Source organism: Gekko japonicus, unplaced genomic scaffold (genome assembly GCF_001447785.1).
Source record: "Gekko japonicus isolate JY-2015 unplaced genomic scaffold, Gekko_japonicus_V1.1 scaffold3671, whole genome shotgun sequence".
Classification (NCBI taxonomy): domain Eukaryota; kingdom Metazoa; phylum Chordata; class Lepidosauria; order Squamata; family Gekkonidae; genus Gekko; species Gekko japonicus.
In genome coordinates, this window is record NW_015168155.1 from 38,372 (window position 1) to 63,009 (window position 24,638).

The following is a 24,638-nucleotide window of genomic DNA, read 5'->3' on the forward strand; positions in this document are numbered from 1 at the left end:
GGCTCGCGGCCGCCCTTGCACCCAGCCAGCTGGCTCCAAGGCGGCGGCGAGGACGGCTGGTTCCCCCCCAAGCAAGGCTGGCGGCGAGGCCGGCTGCCTTCCCCCCCAAGCGAGGGCCAACGGCTTGCAGCCGGCCGGGCCTCGCGCCCTCCCTTCCTCTCACGTGTCCAGCCGGCTGGCTTTGAGGCGGCAGCGACAGCGAGGTTGGCTGCAGAGCATTCCCTGCGCATGCGCAGGGAACGCTCTGTCAGTTTTGGGGGGATTTAAGTATCCCCCCATTTTTTTTTAACTTTTCAGATTTTTGTGCACACCTGGGGACCACCCCACGTGTGCACAAAACTCCCCCTCCGCCCCAAGTGCCCCTGGTACGCAGATTTAGCTATCCGCACACCAGGGGGCGACTTCAGTATTAGTATATAGATATTCATTGAAATACGAAGAATTGTTAGTGGTCACAACCCGATAGAGTATGTAAACATAGGTCCAACAATTTGTTCATAACAATTTGTTCATAGTTTAAACAAGAAACATATTCAAGACCAACAGTAGGCTCTTCTGTAATTCCATACATAAGTAGTGTCCGTAGACCTCCAAACAGAAAGTAACTGTAAACACTGCGGAAAGAACAACAGCCAAATGCCTCTCCCAGGTATAAATCAAGGTGTTTCACCAACAGCGGCTGGTAAGACGGAGCCCAGTTTCCAAAATAACATAGGCACAGCTCAAAAGCTTCAATGGAGAGAAAAGTGAGCGTTGCGTATATTTCAATTCCCTTCCCCGCCCCAATTTTCATTCATTCTTGGACAGAAAAACTGGGGGGGTGTCTTTTTTTTCCATGTGGCTTCATAATTTCTGGAACTTTTAGGACCTGGTAAAAGCCAGCACAAGGGATCAAAGTTCTTCCATCTGTTTCCCTCCTTCACAGGCAGTGGAACAGCATCGGCGTCACATCCTGGATCGTGTCCTTTTTAGCATAGAATGGGAAGAAGCCGCTATGCACCCTCCTCAGGTATGGGAAGGTTTGTCTCGGAGAGATTCAGGGGGTAGTTTTTTGGAGGCGGGGGTCCTTCTTGGCTGCAGGGCTGGAATGAAGTTCGCTCTGCCCCGTCGCTTTCGATCCTAAGGCCGTGAAACCCTTCAGTCTTCTGGCACGAAGAGACGGTCGGGGTGCGCCTCCATTGACCACTCAGTTACTGTCAATTGGCCACCTGTGATCCAGTGGTGGTCACATCCAGCCTAATATTCCAGGGAGCCGAATTTGTGTTTTTGTTTGATATGAATCTAGATCAAGACGGATAGTTGTGTTAGTCTGAGAGTCAGAGTCCAGTAGCATATTAAAGACTAACAGTATTTGTAGTAGGGGAGGAGCTTTTGTGAGTCACTGCTCACTTCAGATATTGCGGTGTCTGAAGAAGTGAGCAGTGACTGACGAAAGCTCATCTCCTTGCCACAAATCTTTTTTTTTTTTTTGCTCCCCAATGGGGATTTTTTATTGCATTTTTATTAAAACTACAAACTATAACAGAAATAAGGGAGGGGACTACATCTAGGGGATAAAGAAAAGATACCCACTACTGACTAAAAACCCAAGAGAGGAGATCTTCTAATCAGCTTGAATAAACATCTAGTCTTAGTCATATTAATCTCATTAAAAACTGAGTCACATATTCTGTTAACTTTTCCCAGATCTTAAATTTAACTGATATAAGGAAATACCCCCAAGCATCTCAATTCAAAGTTTTTCAAAGGCACAATTCAGAGTCCTTCAGCCTTCACTTCTTCTTGCTCAGTCTCTTCCGCAACTTATAAGGACTTTTGAGAGCCGCTGCCCCCTTCTCTGCCAGAGAGTCCTCTCCGGAAGAACCCGAGTCCAGCTTGCCACTGGACTTACTGTCTCCTTCCTTTTCTTCCTCCTCTGGCCCTCCCAATTGGACTCTTAGATATTCTTTCACTTTCAGAACAGAGTCAATCTTTTCTTTTTTATCCTTGATTTTGAAGGTGACGCCTTCAGGAATTAGCCATCTGTATCCAATTTAATTTGTTTGAAGAAAAAGAACAAGATCTTTATATTTCTTTCTCCGTTGTCTTATTTCAAATGGAATATCCTTCAGTACTCTGATAACACTCTCCCCAGCTCTCAGGGGTGCTGCAGATACTCCTTGCCACAAATCTTGTTAGTCTTTAACGTGCACCTGGACGCTGACTCTTTCCTAGTGTGTGAATCTGTCATTCTGTTGCTGGTCATTTTAATCTACACAAAAAAAACTAAAACAAAGAAAAACCAGGCCTTTTTTTCGGTTGGATGAGTAAAAAAGGGGGCACAGGGGAAGGGAGCTCCTGCCTGCACTGGAATCAGCTGCAAACCCCGATGCGTTCCTCGTGTGCGGCCGGGGGTGTCCGCTGGTGTCCGAGGCCCCCCAGCAGAGGGGAGGAAAACCTTTAAAATACCAGTTGTGAAGGTGCAGAGGGGAACGCCAGCAAAGATCATGGAAACTCCTCCAATGCCCACCCGTCGTAACACAAGGTGAATCCCCTCTGACAGAGGGGGCGGAGCATGCTGGTGTGGCCACACCCCCTGGTCTCAGCCTTCCACAGACACAAGGCCAGGAAGAAGAAATGGCACACAGGCGTCCATCGCTGTGAGGATCATGGCGTGAGCGACAGGACTCCTGGAGTCAACAAAACAGTGAGTGCCACAGGTGTGGCTCCTGCAGAGGGCAGGGGGTTGGACTAGATGACCTGCCAGGTCCCTTCCAACTCTAACATGCCATGATTCTGTGTGGGTTTGAGGGCCCACCCGCAGCAGTGTTTTGCAAAGCGAAGGCACAGGGAAAGAACACGTCCTGCCCCGTAACTCCAGAGCTCACTTGGTAGCTCTCCCTCCTACACTGGGAGTTTTGTTAGGAGGAATGGCATCCTTTTGCCAGGAGAGAGAGGGAGAGACCCACCCCCCTGGGCAACAGAACAAGGAGAAACCCAAGGGCACCGTCCCAGGAGGGGTGGGTTCAGGTCTTGCTAAGGGGGGTGCCAGGAAGAATACGAAGCTCGCCTTTTGGTGTTTAGGAGGCCCAGAAAGGAGGCCCAGGTGGGATCAAATGGGATGACTGTATTGGGTGTTGTAAATAAGAAGCGGAAGAGAGTTTATATAGTTATAAAGGTGAATATATACAGATATATATACAGGCTATTGAACAGCATGTCATGCCTTAGTCTATGAAAACTAAGTCCCCCATCCAGTTTACTAAGCTGATAGCTATTATGCTAAACCCCAGCCAATCTCTAACAGGGTGATGCAATCACTAACTTTAACAAGCCCTGAAAGAGTAACACCTGCTAGAAAACACCTGGCTGTAATTACATGATCACTAGCATGACAGCTAGGTCTTTTTAAAAAAAACAGTTTATTTTTTCTTTTTTTAAAAAAAAACACCATCATATATTTCTTCCATTCTCAAACATTCCATGTCATATTGTAGCCTTCCTTTCTTATCTTAAACATTTTTCTATCTTAAACTATCGTTCTTTAATCCAGTTTTACTTCCCTCTCATCTTCAGTCGTTCTTGTACACAATCATTTACTTTCTAATACATCATCTGTCATTTTTTGCTAGCCTATTTCAATTCTATTCTATCTTTTTCATCTTTAGCCAGTCATAAATTATTTTCCATCTATCCCAGAAGCAGTCTTGAGATTTATTTTGTAATTCCACATTCAGTTTATCCATTTCTGCTATTTCTAGGATTTTGTATTTAAGTTCCTTTAACAATGTATTTAAGTTCCTTTAACCTTTTGTATTTAAGTTCCTTTAACCTTTCGTTTTCCAGCGCTTTGCTATTAATATTCTAGCTGCTGTTAAGATATAACAAGTTATCCGGTTGTGGTCTTTTATTGTGTCTGGCAACATGTTCAATAGGTATATTTCTGGTGTTAACGGGAGATTGATTTTTAATATTTCTAATAGGATTTTATAATTTTGTTCCCAGAATATCTGAATTTTATTACATCTCCACCAAGTGTGGAGATAGGAAACTATATTTTTCCCACATCTCCAACATATGTTAGATGCTCTGGGGAAACACTTAGCAATTTTCTCAGGAGTCCAATGCCACCTGTAGTACATTTTATATATATTTTCTTTATATGGTGTTGCTCTTATGTATTTTATTGTTTTCCATGTTTTCTTCCAATGTTTTAATTCTATTGCGTGGCCGAGCTCCTTTTCCCAGGCTGACATGGGTGACCTTTTGCCCTCTTCTGTCGATGAGTCTTCTAGTAGTTTTTTATATAGCTTCTGAATCAACTTATCGCTCGATGAAAGCCAAATTTTATCTAACTCTGATTGTCTATTACAAAATCCTATTTTTTGTCTTCCGTGTATCTAGATTTTAGTATAGTCTTTTCCCACCAGGACAGCTCGATTTTTTGTCTTGACAACATCTCGTCCGATTTTAATTCCAAATCTTTTGTTAGTATAGTGTCACTTTATTTTTCCCTGATATTAACGAGGGTTTTGTAAAGGCCTCTATGGGAGAGATCCACAGTGGTAATTTCTTGTAGCTACTACTTTTTATTGTATTCCAAACTTTTATCAAGGCACTTCTGGTCACATGGGCGTGGAAATTAGAATGTATCTTATCTTTGCCATACCATAGGTATGCGTGCCAACCCATTACTAGATCGAATCCCTCTAACGTTAATAGTCTTTTGTCTTCTAGTGTGGCCCAGTCCTTAATCCATTCCATTGACGCCGCCCGATAATATAACTCCCAATTAGGGAGGGCAACCCCCCCTTCCTGTTTAAATCCCTGAAGATCTTTCACTTTTATTCGTGGCCTTTTAGACTGCCATATAAATTGCCCTATAATTTTGTTCAGTTCATTAAAATCTTGGCATTTTTTAATTATTGGTAAGTTTTGGGCTAAATACAAAAATCTTGGCAAGATATTCATTTTAATTGTAGCTATTCTACCGAGTAGTGATAATTGTATCTTCTCCCATCGGTTCAAACCTCCTTTTATTTCTTTTAATAGGCACAGGTAGTTATTTTCATACAAGGTAGAGGTACTGTTTGTTATCCAGATTCCTAAATATTTCACTTTATGTACAATTTCCATTTTAGAGATCTCTTTTATCTCATGTATTAGTTTTTGTGGGCAGTTTTTAACTAAAATTTTAGTTTTTTGAAAGTTAATTTTAAAGCCTGCTACTCTACCAAAATCTTGGATGTTATCTATCAAATACTTTAGGGAGTTTTCAGGGTCTTCTGTTATGAAAATTAAATCATCTGCAAACGCCTGCAATTTGTATACTTCACCTTTTACTTTTATTCCTTTTATAAACTCATTGTTCCTAATCCTATCGGCCAAAGCTTCTAAAGTAAATATGAATAGTAGTGGTGACAACGGACAGCCCTGTCTGGTAACTTTTTGTATTTGGATATTATTTGTAAGTTCGCCATTGACCACTATTTTTGCATTTTGGTTGGCATATATCGATTTTAACATTATAAAGAATTTCTCCCCACACTCCCATGTTTGAAATCTTCGTAACATAAAGGCCCAATTGATGTTATCAAATGCCTTTTCAGCATCTAATAGCATTAGTGACATCGGGTCTCCGGGATGAAGTTCATAGTACTCTAAGACATTAATTATATTTCTAACATTATTTTGGATTTTCCTTCTTGGTAAGAAGCCCGATTGATCCGTATGAATTATTTGGGTTAATACTCTTTTTAATCTGTTTGCCAAAATTTTTGCAAAAGTTTTATAATCAGTGTTAAGTAGAAATATTGGTCTATAGTTTTTGATCTCCCCTGCATTTGAGTTCTGTTTGTGTATCAAAGTTATAATTGTGTCATTCCATGATGCTGGTATTTTACCTGTTTTTGGTATCTCTTATACTAAGTCTTTAAATGGTTCAACTATTTGTTCCTCAAATATTTGATAGAATTCTATGGGGATACCATCTGGACCAGGAGATTTTCTAGTTCTTCCACTTTTTAGTGTTTCCACTATCTCACACATTGTTATTGGATTGTTTAGAGTATCTATTTGTTGTTTACTAAAAATTTTCTTTTCCCACTTTTCTTGGTATTCTTGTATATCCTTGTCTGCTACATTTAATTTCTCATATAGATTTTTATAGAATTTTTCCACTATCTCTTTTAATACTCATTGGTTAAACTTGTCCTCCCCTTTATCATTTTTTAGCGATTTTATTTTCATTAGAAGTGATGGACAGTTCCACTGGACACAACAGAGATTTGATACTGTAATACACTGAACTCACTGCTTCGTGACCAGTGCCAGAGCTGTGGACCAGCTGTCCTTTAGCCAGTTTGGTGCAGTGTAGTGGTTAAATGCGCGGACGCTAGTTTGGGAGCACCGGGTTTGATTCCCCACTCCTCCACTTGCACCTGGCTGGATAACCTTGGGCAAGCCATAGTTCTGATAAGAGCTGTTCTTGAAAAAGAGCAGTTTCTGCCAAGAGCTCTCTCAGCCCCTCTTGTGTCAATAGTAAGTTTAGCTGATGTTGCAATTTTATAAGTTTCTCTCTTTTATCTCGTTCTGCATTGTTTCCATTTTTAAGTAATGTTTCTTCTACTAATATTTTACCTCTTAATATCTCGTATTTTTTATTATCCTGTTTTTTCTTCCAGGCTCCTTGATTGATCCACCAGCTTTGTATAAATGGCTTAAAGTCATCCCATATTATCTCTTTGGAAGTCCTTTGTTGCATATTAATCCTAAAGAATTCTTTGATTATATTTTTAGTTTTTCCTACTACTTCTTTATCTTTTAATAAATTCATATTCATCGTCCATCTAGTCTTTTTACCATTATCATATAATGTTATCATCACTGGGCTATGATCAGCAAATGTACTTGTTGATATTTCTACGTCTTCTATCTTACTAAGTAAAGAGGTTGATACCCATCCTGGTATCTATCCTGGACCAGGTGTTATGCCGTGCTGAGAAAAAGGTATAATCTTTGTTATTGATATTCCTTGTTCTCCAACTGTCTATTAGCGAGTATTCCTCCGCTATTTGTAAGAATGTTTTGGGTAGCATATTGCCAGTCTTTCTTCCCCTCGGTTTTTGTGTTTTTCTATCAATTTTTGGATCCATAACTGAGTTAAAGTCCCCTATTATACAAATCTCTTCAATTATCTGGTTAGCTAACTTTTCTCTTAGTTTTTTAAAAAACTTCCCTTGTTTCTGATTAGGAGCATATATATTTACCAACATCATCCTTCTTCCCTGACTCGTGATTGATATCGCGATCATCCTTCCATCCTCACCATAAAATTCTAATTTAGGTTGTAAGTGATCCTTTACAAATATTGCTACCCCTCTCTTCTTCTCTCTTTGATCAGAATCTGTAAATAGCCTCCCTAATTTTTTTTATTTCAAATATTTTTCCTGGTCTTTTTTTATGTGTGTCTCTTGAAGGTATATTATGTCTAAATTGAGTTTGTGCAGCTGGTGTAATATTTTCCTTCTTTTATTTGGGCTATTAAGCCCGTTCACATTTACCGAAATGATCTTAATCTTCCGCAACTTCTCCATCTTCCCTTTCTTTGCTGTCCTTTCCCTTCTTCTTGTATTGGTATCTAGTCAGGATACTTGACTAGATACTTCTTTCTATTTTCTTCTTTTCTCTTTTCTTCTTAGGGTCTTGTTTATCCATTGCTTCTGCATTTTGCTTGTCTTTTTCTTCCTCCCTGTCCTCCTCTGATGACTCTGAATTTTCTTGTTCTGTTTGTGCCCCCAAATCTTGTCCGTATGACTCTAGAAAGTTTTCCATTTTGAATATGGAGTTTATGTTAAATCTCTTCCCTCGATAGGTGAAAAGCAGTCCTTCCAGTAGGAGCCATCTGTAGATTATATTGTTTTCCCTTAATATCTTGGTCAACTTGGAGTAAAGGAATCTTTTTTCTCGCACTCTCCAGGTCGTGTCCTTTAAAAATCTAATTTCATTGTCATCTAGTAATACTTGTTTCTGGTTCGAGGCCCTTAGAGTTTTATCTCTTAACTCCTTCCTGTTAAATTTTATATGTACTTCTCTTGGTGTTTTGGTTTTTTTGGCGTACATCGTATTTTTCCTATAGACCACATCGATGCCTTTCTCCAATTCGTCCTTGTTGCCTAATGTTAGTTTTTCTGACAACAACTTGGCCATTTCTCCCTTCAAATCTTTTTCTTTTGTCTCCGGCACATTCTGACATCTCACAATTAACGAAGATCTTTCTATCTCTAGTGATATTACTGATTGTTCCATCCGTTCTGTATTGGCTTTTAGTTCTATCAGTTCTTCATGTAGTTCTTGGTTATTCCTTTCTAATTTCCGAATCCCTTTGGTGTTAATTTCTATTTCTTGTTTATGCTGATCCAGCTGTTTCTTAATTTCTTCTGTTTCTTGAAAGATGGCTTCCATTTTGGCGTGTATAGGTTCCATTTCTGTCTTGAGAATTGCTGGAAGTATTTCCAACTGTTTCTTTAACAGCTTGGGAGACCGCTTCCTTAACTGACTCTTGCACTGTTTGTGTCACTATATCTTGTACCCATAGTTTTAGATCTGTCTTTAGTTCCTCCATAGATATCGTAGTTGAGGGGTTCGTGGATGACTGTATTCTAGCCTGGGTTTTGGGTGAGGGTATTGATGACTTTCTTATGGAGGATCCTGATGCCATTTTAAACTTGTTGGTTTTATTGGGAAGTTTTAATTTATGTAATGCAATTTTTGTTTGTAGTTGAATACGTTTTTTAAGATGTAACTTCTGTAATGCGTTCATATACTTACTTTGCAGTATTAATTTATTTATTTTATTGCAAGTGCACTAATAAAAATTATGGATTATTCTGGGATTATCGTTTTTATCTTTTGTAGCTGCCTTCTTTAATCACTAATTAATTCATTGATTCCTCAATTTATGTAACTCTTGTGTTTAAGTCTTGATTATGTGTTGTAGCTAAATATGGGTTTTTAAATCAGTACTTTTATTTCCTCAGATTAGTTAAATGCTTACTTTTAGAGCTTCTACACTACTTATAATGATATTTTTATCTTTTATTTCTTCTTTTAATCATTTATTAATTAATTCATTCATTAGTAATAGTTCCTTCAATAATTTATTAATTAAATTAATTGGTTAGTTGATTAATTCTTCACTTTGTGCAAATTATGTATTAGGTGTTAATCAAATATTAATTAATTAAATACTCTAACTCTAATTGATTAAATATGAGTTTTTAGATCAATACCTTTATTACCTCTATCTCATTGGTTATTCAGTTAATCGAGTTTAATGGTTTAATCTATTATTATTTATTTTCCCCTTTTCTTTTTAACTAGCGCTTTGAGAACTATAGGTAACCTACTTCAACCGAGCAAATAACAACAGTAACAACAGTAACACCAGAAAAACAATAGCACTATTTTTCTTTCGCTTCCTATCTCTTTACTGTCTCTGTGCCTTTCTGTATATATATATATATTACACCTAAGCCCTACTTTTGTACTAAATCCGTGTTCCCAACCAGCATATACACAATTAAGGAGCCAACAGAGAAAACAGAAAACAGAACAAGATTTCGTGTCTCTTCGTTCCGCTATTTCTGCTTCGATAAATGTCAGGGTTCAGTTCTATGTTACACGTTTCCCCACTTCCGTCTCTTCCTGCCTTGCTTCAGTGACTTGCTTTGTTGACTTGCTTCTGTCTGTGCTCTGCCTACGATCGCCTCCTCGATGCTTTACTTTTGCCCTTGTTTCGATGACTTGCTTCCATCTGCGCTTTGTTTATAATCGCCTCCTTGAAGCTTTACTTCCACCCTTACAGCGCCCATTCAACTCCTTCCGTTCTGTCTTTGCTGCAATCCGCCGTTTCCGTCTGTCTCTGCCCTTGTTTCTTGTCAGCTCCAGTACTCTTACACTCTTCTAGCCCCGCCTTTAATTACTCTCACGCCAACCCGCTATTTCTCTCTCGTAGACTCTCTCGGATAAGTTCCAAAAGAGATCTTTCCTAAGGCTTCAGGCCTGTCGAAGAGACACCTACAGTGGTCAAGGGGTCACCCATCCCTCCTGTCCTTTTGGGGTTTATCTTAAGAATTAGCCCTGAGGACAGACTGAGCCAGTGTAAGGGGAGGTTAAGCTTGTGAACATCCCTTAAAGAGCAAAACAGAGACACTTGTAGTATAGGAAAATGATATTCAACCTGCTCTACAAACCACAAGAAGCCCTTTTGTTCTGATCCACCAGGGCAATTCTTGCATTTTACTGAGCCTATGAAGGTGTGTGATACTCAGTGGTGTATCTCGATTTTCTTTTATTTTCCATGTGGCTCTCTGTGTCTCTCCTTCCCCCCCCCGAGAGAAGCCGCTCTTCATAGGCAACTGAAGGCATCTTTACACAGTCAGAGGTGACCCGAGAGAAGGGGAAGGAGATGGAAGAGCAGGACCCAGAAGGACCTGGAACTGGCAGGACAGCGAGGAAAGGCCCCCAATCCACCCAAGACGGGAGTGGTGTTGAATTCTGGGAAAGCCCGGGGCCAGAGATCCATTCCCAGCTCGCTGCAGTCCCAGACGTACATTGCCGACGCTTCCGGCAGTTCCGGTACCAGGAGGCCGCTGGGCCCCGAGAGGTTTGCAGCCAGCTCCATGGACTTTGCAGCCACTGGCTGGAGCCGGAGAGGCACACCAAGAAGCAGATCGTGGACCTGGTGATCCTGGAGCAGTTCCTGACTCTCCTGCCCCAGGAAATGCAGGGCTGGGTCAGAGGATGTGGGCCGGAGACCAGTTCCCAGGCGGTGGCCCTGGCCGAAGGCTTCCTCCTGAGTCAGGCCGAGGAGAAGAGGCAGGCAGGACAGGTGAGGGGGGTTCCCTCCAGGTATGTCCAATTCAAGCAACGATATCTGGCCTTATCCTAGAGTTTCCCTGAGATACATTTGTCCAAGTGTTCATCTTTCAAATGGGAGCTTTAACGGCCTCCTTCAGCAGCCTCTCTCTTCTACGAGAGAATTTCTGATCCATCCAGATAACTCAGGATGTCTGCTGATGGGAAGGTTTGGACTCTGGGAGTGAGGCAGGATCCATTCAGTGGTTTTTGTCCCATTCCACGACAGCAAACTGGTGTCGTGGTTAGGAGCACGGACTCTAATCTGGGAGAACTGGGTTTGATTCCCCACTCTTCCACATGCAGCTGCTGGTGTGACCTTGGGTCAGTCACAAGTTCTTTCAGAGGTGTTCTCTCAAGGGCAGTTCTCTCAGAGCTCTCTCATCCCCACCTACCTCACAGGGTGTCTGTTGTGGGGAGGGAAAGGAGTTTGTAAGCCGCTCTGAGACTCCTTAGGGTAGTGAAGGGCAGGGTATAAACCCAATCTCCTCTTTTGCTTCTTCTTATCCCTCTCCCTCCCTGCTGTTTCAGATGTGGGCACCATCCATGAAGACAGAAGCTATATTCCCTGAGGCGGAAGGAACTTCCTGGAAGCAAGGGCAGAGAGCGCAGGCCATGGAGCTTGCCCCAGATGCCCTCTCCTGTGGTAAGGCCTCTGTGCAAGTATACCATTGGGGCACCCAGTGAATTTGATGGGTAGAGAGCTCAGGTCAGGAAAAGCATTAAATACTTCTTCACACAACACAGAGTTGATTTGCGGCACTCAGTGTCCACGAACTGTGAGGCCTCTCAAAGGAGGTTAAACCCATTCATGGAGGGCAATTCCATTAATTTAAGTATTCACATCTCACCTTCCTTCCAAAAGAGGAACTCAAGGTGGCTCAAAGGAGAAAAGGTAGTCAAACCTCTGCAGAGCTCTTCAGCCTGGTGAATGAAGGGAGCCTCCACCTTCTGGGGCAGCAGAGCTCTGAGAACCAGTTCCTAGTAAAATGTGGCTTCTCTGCCCATCCTTGAAAGGGCGTCTGGCAGGCTGCTGGGGGGGGGAAACAGGATGCTGGAGTAGGGCAGGCGGGCTACGGCCCAGCACCCCCCAAGAGCACTGAGGAGGGTCTTTGGGGCAGATGTGGTGTCCTGTTGATGTTTCATCTGGCTGGAAAGCCGGTTGTGAAGTTAGCATGTCAAGAGACACTCTGAAAACTCATTCCCAGGAGGACCCTCGAGTCTCCAAATGCGCTCAAGTCATGCCTGGTCCAAATGTGACGGTGAAAGGTCATGTGATGTCATTGCCACCCCCTCCCTCCAGGCCAGACAAAGGTCTGACAGAAGTCTAAAATATGTAGCCAGCATTTATAATCCCGGAGGCTCATAGGTACCTGGTGCTTCCCTTCTGCCTCTCCCTGATTTTAGTATAAAATGTGTTTTACAATGTGTTGAGTGTACACAGGGTGAGGTTTCACAACCCTGGGAAGGGGTCTGTGTGAAGCAGGGAACAAGCAAGCAAACTCCCTCCCTTCCTCCTTTTGTCTTAGGTGTGGAAACGGCTGCTGCCCCTCCAGTCCAGGTAGGAGAGATGATCGGGGGACAGCCTGGGTCCCTCCTCCTTTCTCGGGGGGGGGGGCTTTTGCTCCTGCAGTTTCTATCAGGCGTCTGGGTGAGAGATCTTCTTAACACCCTTGACCCATCCCATGAGTTACATCCTGTACCTTCCCAGTCTACTCCCTTCCAGTGTGCAGTCTCTGCTTGGCCTGACCTCTGACGAGGGAATCTGCTTTTTCTTTCAGGGCCCCTTTTCCTTTGAGGAGATGTCCATCAATTTCACGGAGGCAGAGTGGGCCCTGTTGGATCCGGGACAAAGAGCTCTGCACCGGGAAGTCATGCTGGAGAACTACAGGAATGTGGCCTTTCTGGGTAAGGAACTTTCCTAGGTGCCGAAGGTGCTGTTTTCTGCCTTTGGGATGAGGCATGAATCAAAATATAAAATAGCAATACAGTGTTTTGAGGCCTTTCCCACTCCTTGGAGAGGGGCTGTGGCTCACTGGCACAGGATCTGCTTGGAGTGCAGAAGGTCCCAGGTTCAATCCCCAGTGTGTCCAGTTAAAAGGACCAGGTAGGAGGTGATGTGGAAGACCTCCACCTGAGACCCTGGAGAGCGGCTGCCAGACTGAGTAGACAATACTGACTTCAATGGACCAAAGGTCTGATTCAGTAGAAGGCAGCTTCATGTGTTGTTCATGTGTGTGTCCTTGCCCAGGGGCTACTGAGGCCAGTGTTGTGGCCATCACCCAATCCCAGCCTGAGGCAAAGGTGGGGATGAGAGGCTCTCAAAAAGATATTACAGCAGATTTTAAAGGGATCGATCTGTAAGCATCTGGACCACTTAGTGATCCAGGGAAGTCAGCATGGTTTTGTCCCAAACAGATCCTGTCAGACCAACCTGATTTCCTTCTTTGATCGTCTGATGAGCTTACTGGATCGTGGGAACTCTGTTGATGTGATTTACCTGGATTTCAGTAAGGCTTTTGATAAAGTTCCCCATGACATTCTGACGGGCAAACTGGAAGACTGTGGGCTGGACTATAGGACAGTTCGGTGGATAGGTAAATGGTCAGAGGACTGCACCCGAAGAGTTAATGGTCAGTGGCGTTTCATCAGATTGGAGGGAGGTGTCCAGTGGGGTGCCGCAGGGCTCGGTTTTGGGCCCGGTACTTTTCAATATTTTTATCAATTATGTGGATGGAGGGGTAGAAGGGCTACTCATTAAACTGGCTGATGATACCAAATTGGGTGGAGTAGCAAACACCCAAGATAGAGTTAAAATTCAACAAGACCTGAATACTCTGGAGAAGTAGGCAGTTGCAAACAGGATGCAATTCAACAAAGATAAGTACACAGTATTACATCTCGGACACAAAAATGTCAAGCAAGCACAAATACTGGATGGGGGATATGTTTCCGGAGAGTAGTGCATGCAAAAGAGATCTTGGGGTAAGAGTGGACTGTAAACTGAATATGAGCAGTCAGTGTGATGCGGTGGCAGAAAAGGCGAATTCAGTCTTGGGTTGTATCAAAAGGGCCGTAGCATTGAAATCGCAGGAGGTCATAGCCCCTCTGTATACTGCCTTGGTCAGGCCATACCTCGAGTACTATGTGCAGTTCTGGAGGCTTCACTTCAAAAAGGATGTAGACAAAATCCTGAGGGTGCAGAGGAGAGCGACGAGGATGATCAGGGGTCTGGAGACTGAGCCCTACTAGGAAAGGCTGAGGGCCTTGGGAATATTTAGTTTGGAGGAGATTGAGGGGGGACATGATTGCTCTCTTTGAATATTTGGGAGGCTGTCCTTTGGAGGAGGGCAAGGAGCTGTTCCAGTTGGCAGCAGAGGAGAGGACCCGAAGCAACGGGTTTAAATTACATGCAGAAAAGTATCGGCTGGATATCAGGAAAAACTTTTTCACAGTCAGAGTGGTTCAAAGGTGGAATCAGCTGGCTGGGGAGGTGGTGAGCTCCCCCTCACTGGCAGTCTTCAAGCAGCGGCTGGATGAGCCCTTGTCAGGGATGCTTTAGGCTGGTCCTGCGTTGGGCAGGGGGTTGGACTAGATGGTCCGTATGGCCCCTTGCAACTCTTATGATTCTATGACTCTGGAAGAGGCCAGATCCTCATTTCTCTGTTGACAGCCTTTACAACACACCGTTCCCCTGGGATGGGATTACCAGCATCTGCTCTGCCTGTGATCTGGAAATGATCCCGTCAAGAACCGAAGCCTGGGTCCCCCCGGGTCACTCCTCTTTGTACCTGAGTGGCACCCAGTTCAGTGGGTTCATGAGGAGAGCGCACACAAGTAAAGCAGACCCACTAGCATGCAGTGCTCCCTCTAAACCATGGAGTCCTGTGAGCAAAAATTCTACTTTGTGAGCTGCTGGCATGAAAGTTGTGAGCGAGTGATTTGGCTACTGCATAAATTAGTTTGCTCTGGAGCCCCATCCTTCCTGAGCTAAGACAGAAATGTGTGAGCCGTAGGCTAAAGAACTGTGAGCTGGCTCACACTAACTCAGCTTAGAGGGAACACTGCTGGCATGAGCATACAGCTAGCGCTATACCCGTATTGCACTTTCTGCCACTCTAGGGTCAGGTGGTCCGAATGACCCAATCAAGGGTCCTGCTTGACGGAATTTTCGAGAGGCTTTCAGCACCCTCCTAATCCCCCCTCCCTCCCGGTTACACAACTGGATACAGGTTCTCACAATTGACCAATGACCACATTCTGGAGTCTGGTCTTGAAAAAGATGAGGATGTTAGCTGCAGGGAGACCCAAATCACGAACACCTGTAAGTCAGTCCAGGCCACTTAATAATCATGCTTACCCTTAAAGGAACTAGGGTGCCTTGCTTCACAGTACCATTCCCCTTATACTGTTTGGGATGGTGGGCTTAGATCTTGACCAATGCTCCCTCTAAGCTGTAGCGTCTTGTGAGCAAAAATCCTACTTTGTGAGGTACTGGCATTAAAGTTGTGAGCGACTGGTTTGGCTCCTGCATCAATTAGTTTGCTCTGGAGCCCCATCCTTTCCTGAGCTAAGACAAAAATGTGTGAGACGGAAGCTAAGAAACTGTGAGCTAGCTCACGCTAACTCAGCTTAGAAGGAACACCGATCTTGACCACAGTTCCTTCCCTCCAGAAGAATATCTACTCTTGAATTTCTTTTCTTCCCCATACAAGAATGATCACTCACTCTCTCTTTCTCTGTCTCTCTCTGCAAAAGAAGCCAGAAGTATAAGAGAGACTACGGTGGAAAAAGATAATGGCCTTGGATCCAAAGAAAGGCTGGAGAGTTTCTCAGGAGGATCCCAAGATCATATTTCCTTCCCAAATGAGCTGGCTAAGAGTGAGTATTGTCACGGTTATGTCAAGGGAACAGGCAAGGAATGCCATGGGGATTTCTGATCCTCTTTTGGGCAACATTTGGTTTGGTGCAGTCATACAGCCCCCTGGGTAAGGAGGGTAGGAGGCCTTCTGGGGGTGTGAAATCTGGAGGCTCTGAAGCTACTTCTGGTCAAGAGCTCAGCTGCGGCTCTTGCAGGGATGGTGGTGTATGCTTCAATACTAGATATTCTGGGGAAAAGTGGAGGGGTGGTTAAAATCAGTGATGCCGATTGAGGCCAAAAGGCCATCAATCCTTTCCTACTGTGGTCAGATAGATGCATTTGGACCTTACAAGCCCTTCCAGGAGCTAACAGGCTCTCTCTCCTTATTCCAGCAGAGGATGATCAGAGAAATGAAGAGGTTGAGGAACTTTATCAGCAAAGGTCAGATAGAGTTAAAAATGAAGATCTGACAGAAAATGTCAAGAAACGTAGCAGACCTAAAAGAAAAAAAGACAGCCATTTGTTTGAGAAGCAAGATGGAAGAAAGTGTAATGTATATTATCCAGTGCACAGAATACTGAAGTCAAGTAAATCCATTCAGTGTGGAAAGCACTTCAGAAATAGGTCAAAGTTCCTTGTGCACCAAAAAATATACAGAGCAGAGATATTTTTTGAATGCTCAGTGTGTGGAAAGAGATTCAGTCACAATCCCACTCTTCTACAGCATCAGAGAACCCACATAGGGGAGAAGCCTTTTGAATGCTCAGAGTGTGGAAAGAGATTCAGTCACAATCCCACTCTTCTACAGCATCAGAGAACCCACATAGGGGAGAAGCCTTTTGAATGCTCAGAGTGTGGAAAGAGATTCAGTCACAATCCCACTCTTCTACAGCATCAGAGAACCCACATAGGGGAGAAGCCTTTTGAATGCTCAGAGTGTGGAAAGAGATTCAGTCACAATCCCACTCTTCTACAGCATCAGAGAACCCACATAGGGGAGAAGCCTTTTGAATGCTCAGAGTGTGGAAAGAGATTCAGTCACAATCCCACTCTTCTACAGCATCAGAGAACCCACATAGGGGAGAAGCCTTTTGAATGCTCAGAGTGTGGAAAGAGATTCAGTCACAATCCCACTCTTCTACAGCATCAGAGAACCCACATAGGGGAGAAGCCTTTTGAATGCTCAGAGTGTGGAAAGAGATTCAGTCACAATCCCACTCTTCTACAGCATCAGAGAACCCACATAGGGGAGAAGCCTTTTGAATGCTCAGAGTGTGGAAAGAGATTCAGTCACAATCCCACTCTTCTACAGCATCAGAGAACCCACACAGGGGAGAAACCCTTTGAATGCTCAGTGTGTGGAAGGAGATTCATTGACAGTTCGACTCTTCAGCGGCATCAGAGAACCCACACAGGGGAGAAGCCTTTTGAATGCTCATTTTGTGGAAAGAGATTCAGTAGGAGTGGCGATCTTCAAGTGCACCAAAGAACCCACACAGGAGAGAAACCTTTTGAATGTTCAGAGTGTGGAGAAAGATTCATTAACAGTTCGCATCTTCAACGGCATCAGAGAACCCACACAGGGGAGAAACCTTTTGAATGTTCAGAGTGTGGGAAAAGATTCATTAACAGTTCGACTCTTCAGTGTCATCAGAGAACCCACACAGGGGAGAAACCTTTTGAATGTTCAGAGTGTGGGAAAAGATTCATTAACAGTTCGACTCTTCAGTGTCATCAGAGAACCCACACAGGGGAGAAACCTTTTGAATGTTCAGAGTGTGGGAAAAGATTCATTAACAGTTCGACTCTTCAGTGTCATCAGAGAACCCACACAGGGGAGAAACCTTTTGAATGTTCAGAGTGTGGGAAAAGATTCATTAACAGTTCGACTCTTCAGTGTCATCAGAGAACCCACACAGGGGAGAAACCTTTTGAATGTTCAGAGTGTGGGAAAAGATTCATTAACAGTTCGACTCTTCAGTGTCATCAGAGAACCCACACAGGGGAGAAACCTTTTGAATGTTCAGAGTGTGGAGAAAGATTCATTAACAGTTCGCATCTTCAACGGCATCAGAGAACCCACACAGGAGAGAAACCATTTGAATGCTCAGAGTGTGGAAAGAGATTCAGTCAGAGTGGCAATCTTCAAGAGCATCAGAGAACCCACATAGCAAAGAAACTGAAACCTTTTCAATGCTCACAGTGTGGAAAGAGATTCAGTCACAGTGGCAGTCTTCAACGGCATCAGAGAACCCACACAGGAGAGAAACCATTTGAATGCTCAGAGTGTGGAAAGAGATTCAGTCAGAGTTGCAGTCTTCAACGCCATCAGAGAAACCCACACAGGTGAGAAACCTTTTGAGTGCTCGGAGTGTGGAAAGAGATTCAGTAGGAGTGGCAGTCTTCAGCTGCATCGAAGAACCCACAAAGGGGAAAAACCTTTTGCGTGCTCAGAGTGTGGAAAGAGATTCAGTCAGAGTGGCACTCTTCAACTGCATTGAAGAACCCACATAGGAGAGAAACCTTTTGAGTGCTCAGATATTCAGCCAGAGTGGCCATCTTCAACAGCATCAAAGTACCCACACAGGGGAGAAACCTTCTGAATGCTCAAAGTGTGGAAAGAGTTTTAGTCAGAGTCACACTCTTCAATGGCATCAAAGAACCCACACAGTGGAGATACCATTTTAACCTTTGGGAGATAGTGGGCTCGACTTTGGAGGTTTTTAATCAGAGGATATATGACGATGTGACAGCAGATCACGAGAAGGGAGGGCAGGAAGGGTTGCCTCAGTGCTTAGTTCTTGTGTCCCTTCCTTACATTCTCTGGGAAATGCTGATCACCACTTTGGGGTCAGGAAGCAATTTTTTTCCATGCCCATTTGGCCAGGGATCTTGGAGGCTTGGGGTTTTTTTGTTTGTTTGCCATCTTCTGAGCATGGATCAATGGTCACTGGGTGTTTGTGTGGGGAGATGTTTGTGAATTTCCTGAATTGTACAGGGGGTTGGACTAGACCCTGGAGATCCCTTCCAACTCTATGATTCTAATGCTCAGTGTGTGGAAAGAGATTCAGACAGTGGTACTCTTTAACTGCACTGAAGAACGCACACAGGGGAGAATCCTTTTGAGTGCTCAGTGTGGAAAGAAGTTCAGTCATAATGGCATTCTTCCAATGTATGAGAACCCACGCAACAAAGAAACCCTTTGCATGCTCAGAGTGTGGAATTCGATTGAGACAAAGTGTTAATACAGAGGCAACTTTATTAACTGCCCGTGCTCTGTGACGGTTTGGTCCCGGCGCTTCAAAACTTTTAATTACTAAAATATCACCTTAGGAAATGTCATGGGTTAGGAAATGTATGGCGAAGGGGTTTATTCAGAGCAGAAACCTGGGATCCAAAACCTAAAAAGATAACTCAAACAGAATAGAGGGCCAACAATAAAAACTTAATGTGTATAGTATAAAAAGATACATGTATTTATTAACAACGAATTAAAAAAATATAAGGGCCCAAGCACACCTCATATAAAAATACCATAATCTAGCACACAAGGACTAATAGACTTGACCTGATGCATTTCGGCCTGTATAGGCCTTCTTCAGAGGACAAACGCAATGAGGAGCATATTGGCTTATAACGCAGTACAATCATGCAATTATACCTAGGAAAAGTGTTGGATACTTTTCTTGTATATTTATACTTTCGACTCTGTATTGTCCTGTTATGGATCTTGTTGACGTCTGTATTTTCCCATAATGGAGTATAGGAGTAGATTCGTTCCAGACTATATATGCATTTCACTTTGTTGAAGTCTCCTTTTGGATATATATTTTTCCTACTGTATGCTGTACTGTTTGCTGGAGGATGGGCAAGTGGGCGTCAGCGTGGCAAATAGGGTTCAGTGTGGCCAAGTGCAAAGTGAGGCACATTGGAGCCAAAAATCCTAACTATAAATACACGATGATGGGGTCCGAACTGGCAGAGACTGACCAAGAGAGAGATCTTAGAGTCGTAGTAGATTACTCACTGAAAATGTCAAAACAGTGTGTGACTGCAATAAAAAAGGCCAATGCTATACTGGGGATTATTAGGAAGGGAATTGAAAACAAATCAGCCAGTATCATAATGCCCCTGTATACATTGATATTGTGACCTCATTTGGAATACTGTGTACAGTTCTCGTCACCACACCTCAAAAAAGATATAGCTTTGGAAAAAGTTCAGAAAAGGGCAACTAGAATGATAAACGGGTTGGAACACTTTCCCTATGAAGAAGTTTCCCTATTAACTTTAAAAGGGGAAAATTTTAACTTTAAAAGGGGAAAATTTTCTGATATGAGGGGACGTGGGGAGGAAACTGAAGGGAAAAGTAAAAAGGGTCAAAACCATTGGGGAAGCTTGGATCCTAGAAGCTTAAAAAATATATATATTCTGCAGGTTAGGAAAGGCACAAACAGGTATAGGAAAAAGCCTGCACGGTTAACAAACAAAGTAAGGGAAGCTGTAAAGGGTAAAAAGGACTCCTTTAAGCGGTGGAAAGCTAGTCACAGTGAGGCTGATAAAACGGAACACAGGCTATGGCAAATAAAATGCAAGTCTGAGGTCAGGCAGGCAAAAAGGGAATATGAGGAGCATATAGCAAAAAACGTAAAAACCAACAATAAAACTTTCTTCAAATACATTAGAAGCAGGAAACCAGCCAGGGAGGCAGTGGGGCCCTTGGACGACCAAGGGGTAAAAGGAGTACTGAAGGATGATAGGGAAATGGCTGAGAAGCTAAATGCATTTTTTGCCTCCGTCTTCACTGTGGGGAGCCGCTGGGACTGTCCTTACCTGGGTCCAGAGAGGCTGGGGGGGGGGTATGTGTGCTCCCCAAGTGGCGCTGGGCTTCTCCTCCACTCCGCCTTCCAGCGGAACTCAACTGGATGCTCCTCCCCCGATGGCCGGTCGGCAGGTCTGGGGAGCCACGTGTGCCACTCTCTTCCCTTCTCCGTGGCACACAGTGCCCCGGGTCGAGGCAGAGAGCGAGGCAGGCAGAGGGGTGGCGCATCGGTGGGGGAGGGCGGCCAAGCGGCTTGGGGAATTCCGTGTGACTGGATCCTCCCCCGATGGCCGGTCAGCAGGCCCCGGCAGCCACACGTGCCGCTCTCTTCCCTTCCCTGTGCCACCCAGAGGCAGAGAGCGAGGCGGGCGGACGGGTGGCGCGTCGGCGGGGGAGGGTGGCCGGGCGGCTTGGGGCTGCTGGTGGCGGGCCAGTCATCTTTGTTGTCTCACCGGGAGTCTGCAATGCTGGCTCTCCATGGGAGGCTCTTCCCCACCTACGCCTGAGGAGACAAGCCAGGGGGGGGCCTCCTGAGGAGGCCGGCAGGGAGTCAGGCCAGGGCAGCCTTATCTGTGCAGACTGGCAGTGGCTCCCGGAGTCTTTCCCAGCACCTGCTAGCTGGCAGGGCTGGCCGGCTGGGGCCAGAACGTGCCCCATCCAGGGTCCACCCGCCCCATCCAGGGCCCGGCACTCTAGGCGAATGCATAGTTCGCCTAGTGTTTGAGCCGGCCCTGTCTGGAACTCTTGGCTCTTCTTTGCTGCGCCTAACCATCTGACATTCTGCTACTGTCAGGCCTCACCTGGAGTCCTGTGTCCAGTTTTGAGCACCACATTTTAGGAAGGATATTGATAAGTTCGAGCGTGTCCAGAAGAGGGCAACCAGGATGGTGAGAGGGTTGGAATCCAAGTCTTAATAGGAAAGGCTGAAAGAGTTGGGGATATTTAGCCTGGGAAAGAGAAGGCTTAGAGGGGACATGATTGCAGTCTTCAAGTATCTGAAGGGCTGTCATGTAGAAGATGGAGCAGATCTATTCTCCTTTGCTCCGGATTGCAAGACTAGATCTAATGTGTGGAATTTACAAGGGAGTCGTTACCGGCTAAATATCAGGAGAAAGTTCCCAACGGTAAGAATGGTTGAGCAGTGGAACAGACTGCCTCGGGAGGTGGTGGAGGCTGCTTCGCTGGACGTTTTCAAGCAGAGGCTGGACGACCATCTTTCGGCTGTGCTGCAGAGTGCAGGGGGTTGGACTAGGTGACCTGCAAGGTCCCTTCCAACTCTTGCATTCTATGATTCTATACCGGCTAAATATCAGGAGAAACGTCCTAACTGTAAGAGTGGCTGAGCAGTGGAACAGATTGCCTCGGGAGGTGGTGGATGCTCCTTCGCTGGACGGTTCCTTTTGGGTATGTTGTATGTATGTAGGGCTATCTTTTCGCTATGCTCCTGCAGAGTGCAGGGGGTTGGACTAGATGACCTGCAAGGTCCCTTCCAACTCTTAACATTCTATGATTCTATGACATGCCCGCCCATCTCGGTCTTTGGAGACAGTTCCGGCTCCCTTCATCAGAGAAGGCAGGGCCGGCTCACCTGCTAGGCGAACTAGGCATTCGCCTAGAGTGCCAGCCGGCCTGAGGGGCACCAAAACAGGGCCAGAACCCCCCCACCAAAGTCCCTCCCCAGCACCCACCAAAAGCCGAGTAAGAAGCGCTGCTTTCCGCCTCGTGTGCCTTGCGCACGCCTCGCGAACGCCTCAGCGCCCCTCTGGCCTGGCCCCGCACCTCACCAAAAGCCCCGGCGTGCCGCCCGCCCAGAAAAAGCCCGGCTGCTTCACTTTCATTTTCCGCCTCGCGCACGCCTCAGCGCTCCTCTGGCCCCGGCCAGTCAAAAGCCCCAGTGTGCCTGCCGCTGCTGGTGCAGCCAGAAGAAGCCTGGCCGCTTCGCTGCTGGCCTGCCTTGCGCGCATGGGCGTAAACGAGTGCGTGCGGCCAGTAAGTGACCCACACAGGGCCCGGGAGAAGTCTCCTCCAGAGACTGCCAGTGGGCGGGTCCACCACCTCGCACCTTCCCTCAAGCTCAGGCTGAGCCGCTCAGCACAACTCATGCTAGAAACCAGCTGGTAAGTTTTGAGGGAGGGAGAGGAGTTCTGCTTTCCTGCCGGGGCAGGGGGAGGGGCATGGCGGCAGGAGTTGAGGCTTTTGTTGGGAAAGCCACGAACTTTCGTTTGTTTTTCTTGGAGCCAAGGAGGAGCTCCTACGTCTACAGCAACTAAGGAGCTTTCTCCTCTGGAAGTCGAGGTACTGCAGTTCCCAGCTCAGCGATTTCTCTGGAGAGTTTCCTCCCCTCCCCGGCATCGGCTGTTGATTAATCCGAATCAAGAGTGGGCCTCCCATTTGGTGGGCTGCTGAAAGAGTAGAGGGGTTAATTAACAGCTCCCTCCCCCTGACCAGCCCACTTGTAAGCCAGGAGCCCCCTTTGTTATTCTTTTGTTTCACGCACTTCAGTGGAAAAATGCTCCTCTGATTAGGCAGCTCGATCTGAGTTAATGTTTGCTAAATAAATGTTTTCTCAGGACGTCTTGTTTAAAGCCCCCCCCTCCAGTTTACCACCTGAGGAGGGGAAACTAGGTTTGAACTTGCCAGCTGTCCCGGTCCTTCCTCATGGCCCTTTCTTCCGATTCACTGAGGACCACCCCTGTAATGTACTCAGCCATGACCACGTGCGCGACCGTTGGGCCATGTGGTCATGCCTAGCAGCAGAGCTTCGCTCCCCTGAGAAGAATAGCCAAGCGGATCCTAGCCCGCACCAATCAGAGGGCCAGGTCCGCGTCCGAGAGCCTATGGGACTCTCGGCCACTGTAAATAGCCTATAGAGGAATAGGGGGTGTGTTTAGGTGGTGGGTTTCTGGGCATATATACCGGCCTGCGAGCCGGCAGTCTTTGTCTTGTTCTATCCTAATAAAAGTACTCTTGCTGAAATCACTCCACGTTTCTCAGTACTTTTCAACCCCCCCATACTCTCCTGAACGCCATGGGTGGGGCTTTCCCTGACAGCTTCAGTCCAGTTGAGCTCTGCAGACAGAGACAAGTTGGCAGCTGCTGGAAATTGGCCACTCCTGTGTTTAAGAGAGGTGGGCATGGCTTTTTCCTAGCAGGCCATGCAAGGGGGAAAAAAAAACCTCCTCCTACCTCAGGTTGCCAACTTCCAGGTGGTGGCTGGAGATCATTTATTTTTGAAAAATGGGGGGGGGCGGCGGCGCAGCAGAAGGGATCCTCGCCTAGGGTGCAAAATAAGCTGGGGCCGGCCCTGAGAGAAGGCAGGAGACGCCCCAATTGGCAGCAGCAGGCAGCCCTGGGAAGAAACACTTTAGGGGGTAGGGGGTGTTGTCCTTATACCCGCGTGGTGGGTGGGGAGGGGGTGAAAGCTTTTCCCACGGCCCCCTCCCCTTCGAGTGAGAACGAAAGGGAGCCTCCCCCCCAATGAAGGAGCCCCCCCCTTGCAGTGCCTCGCCGCCCCCACAGGGCGCCCGAGCTGTCCTCCCCGACGGAGGCGCCGCAGGAGCCCCTCCGAGGCTTGGGGGGGGGAGGTCCTCTCCCTTCCTTCCTCCGCCCGCCCCCAGCAATTCCCCCCCCCTTAGTCCCTCCGCCCCTCCCCTCGTGCATTGCCGCCTCTTTGACTTTGCAGCAGCAGCGAGAGCCCACGTCCTGCCCCCAAGTTCCGCAAACGGGGAACCTGCATGTTTTCAGGGGGTGTTTTCAGGCCGGAAGGCGCCTCCTCGTCCATGCACGCCCCCCCCCACTTCCCGCTCGGGCTCCTGCTTGCAGGGGGGGATCGCGCCCCTTCCTTCCCGGGTGCGGGCGGCATCAGCCCCACAGATCAGGAGGTCGGGGGAGCTGCAAGGGCATTGGGGGGCGGGAGGGGGGGCTCCCCATAGGGCAATTCCCGCTCGGGCTCCTGCTTGCAGGGGGGGATCGCGCCCCTTCCTTCCCGGGTGCGGGCGGCATCAGCCCCACAGATCAGGAGGTCGGGGGAGCTGCAAGGGCATTGGGGGGCGGGAGGGG

The 24,638-nt window shown here is 46.1% G+C and overlaps 1 protein-coding gene across 1 annotated transcript in view; it reads left to right on the top strand.

Annotated features, from left to right (window-relative positions):
* The window catches only part of LOC107113606 (zinc finger protein 658B-like), a gene marked incomplete at its 5' end in the record, with an annotated part of 57,123 nt that overhangs the window by 29,446 nt on the left and 3,039 nt on the right, over window positions 1–24,638 (top strand). The window contains 4 exons of the mRNA XM_015414952.1: window positions 926–1,009; window positions 11,428–11,542; window positions 16,150–18,103; window positions 22,370–22,696. Coding sequence (XP_015270438.1) covers window positions 926–1,009; window positions 11,428–11,542; window positions 16,150–18,103; window positions 22,370–22,696 — 2,480 coding nt within the window. The remainder of the gene's footprint in view (window positions 1–925; window positions 1,010–11,427; window positions 11,543–16,149; window positions 18,104–22,369; window positions 22,697–24,638) is intronic.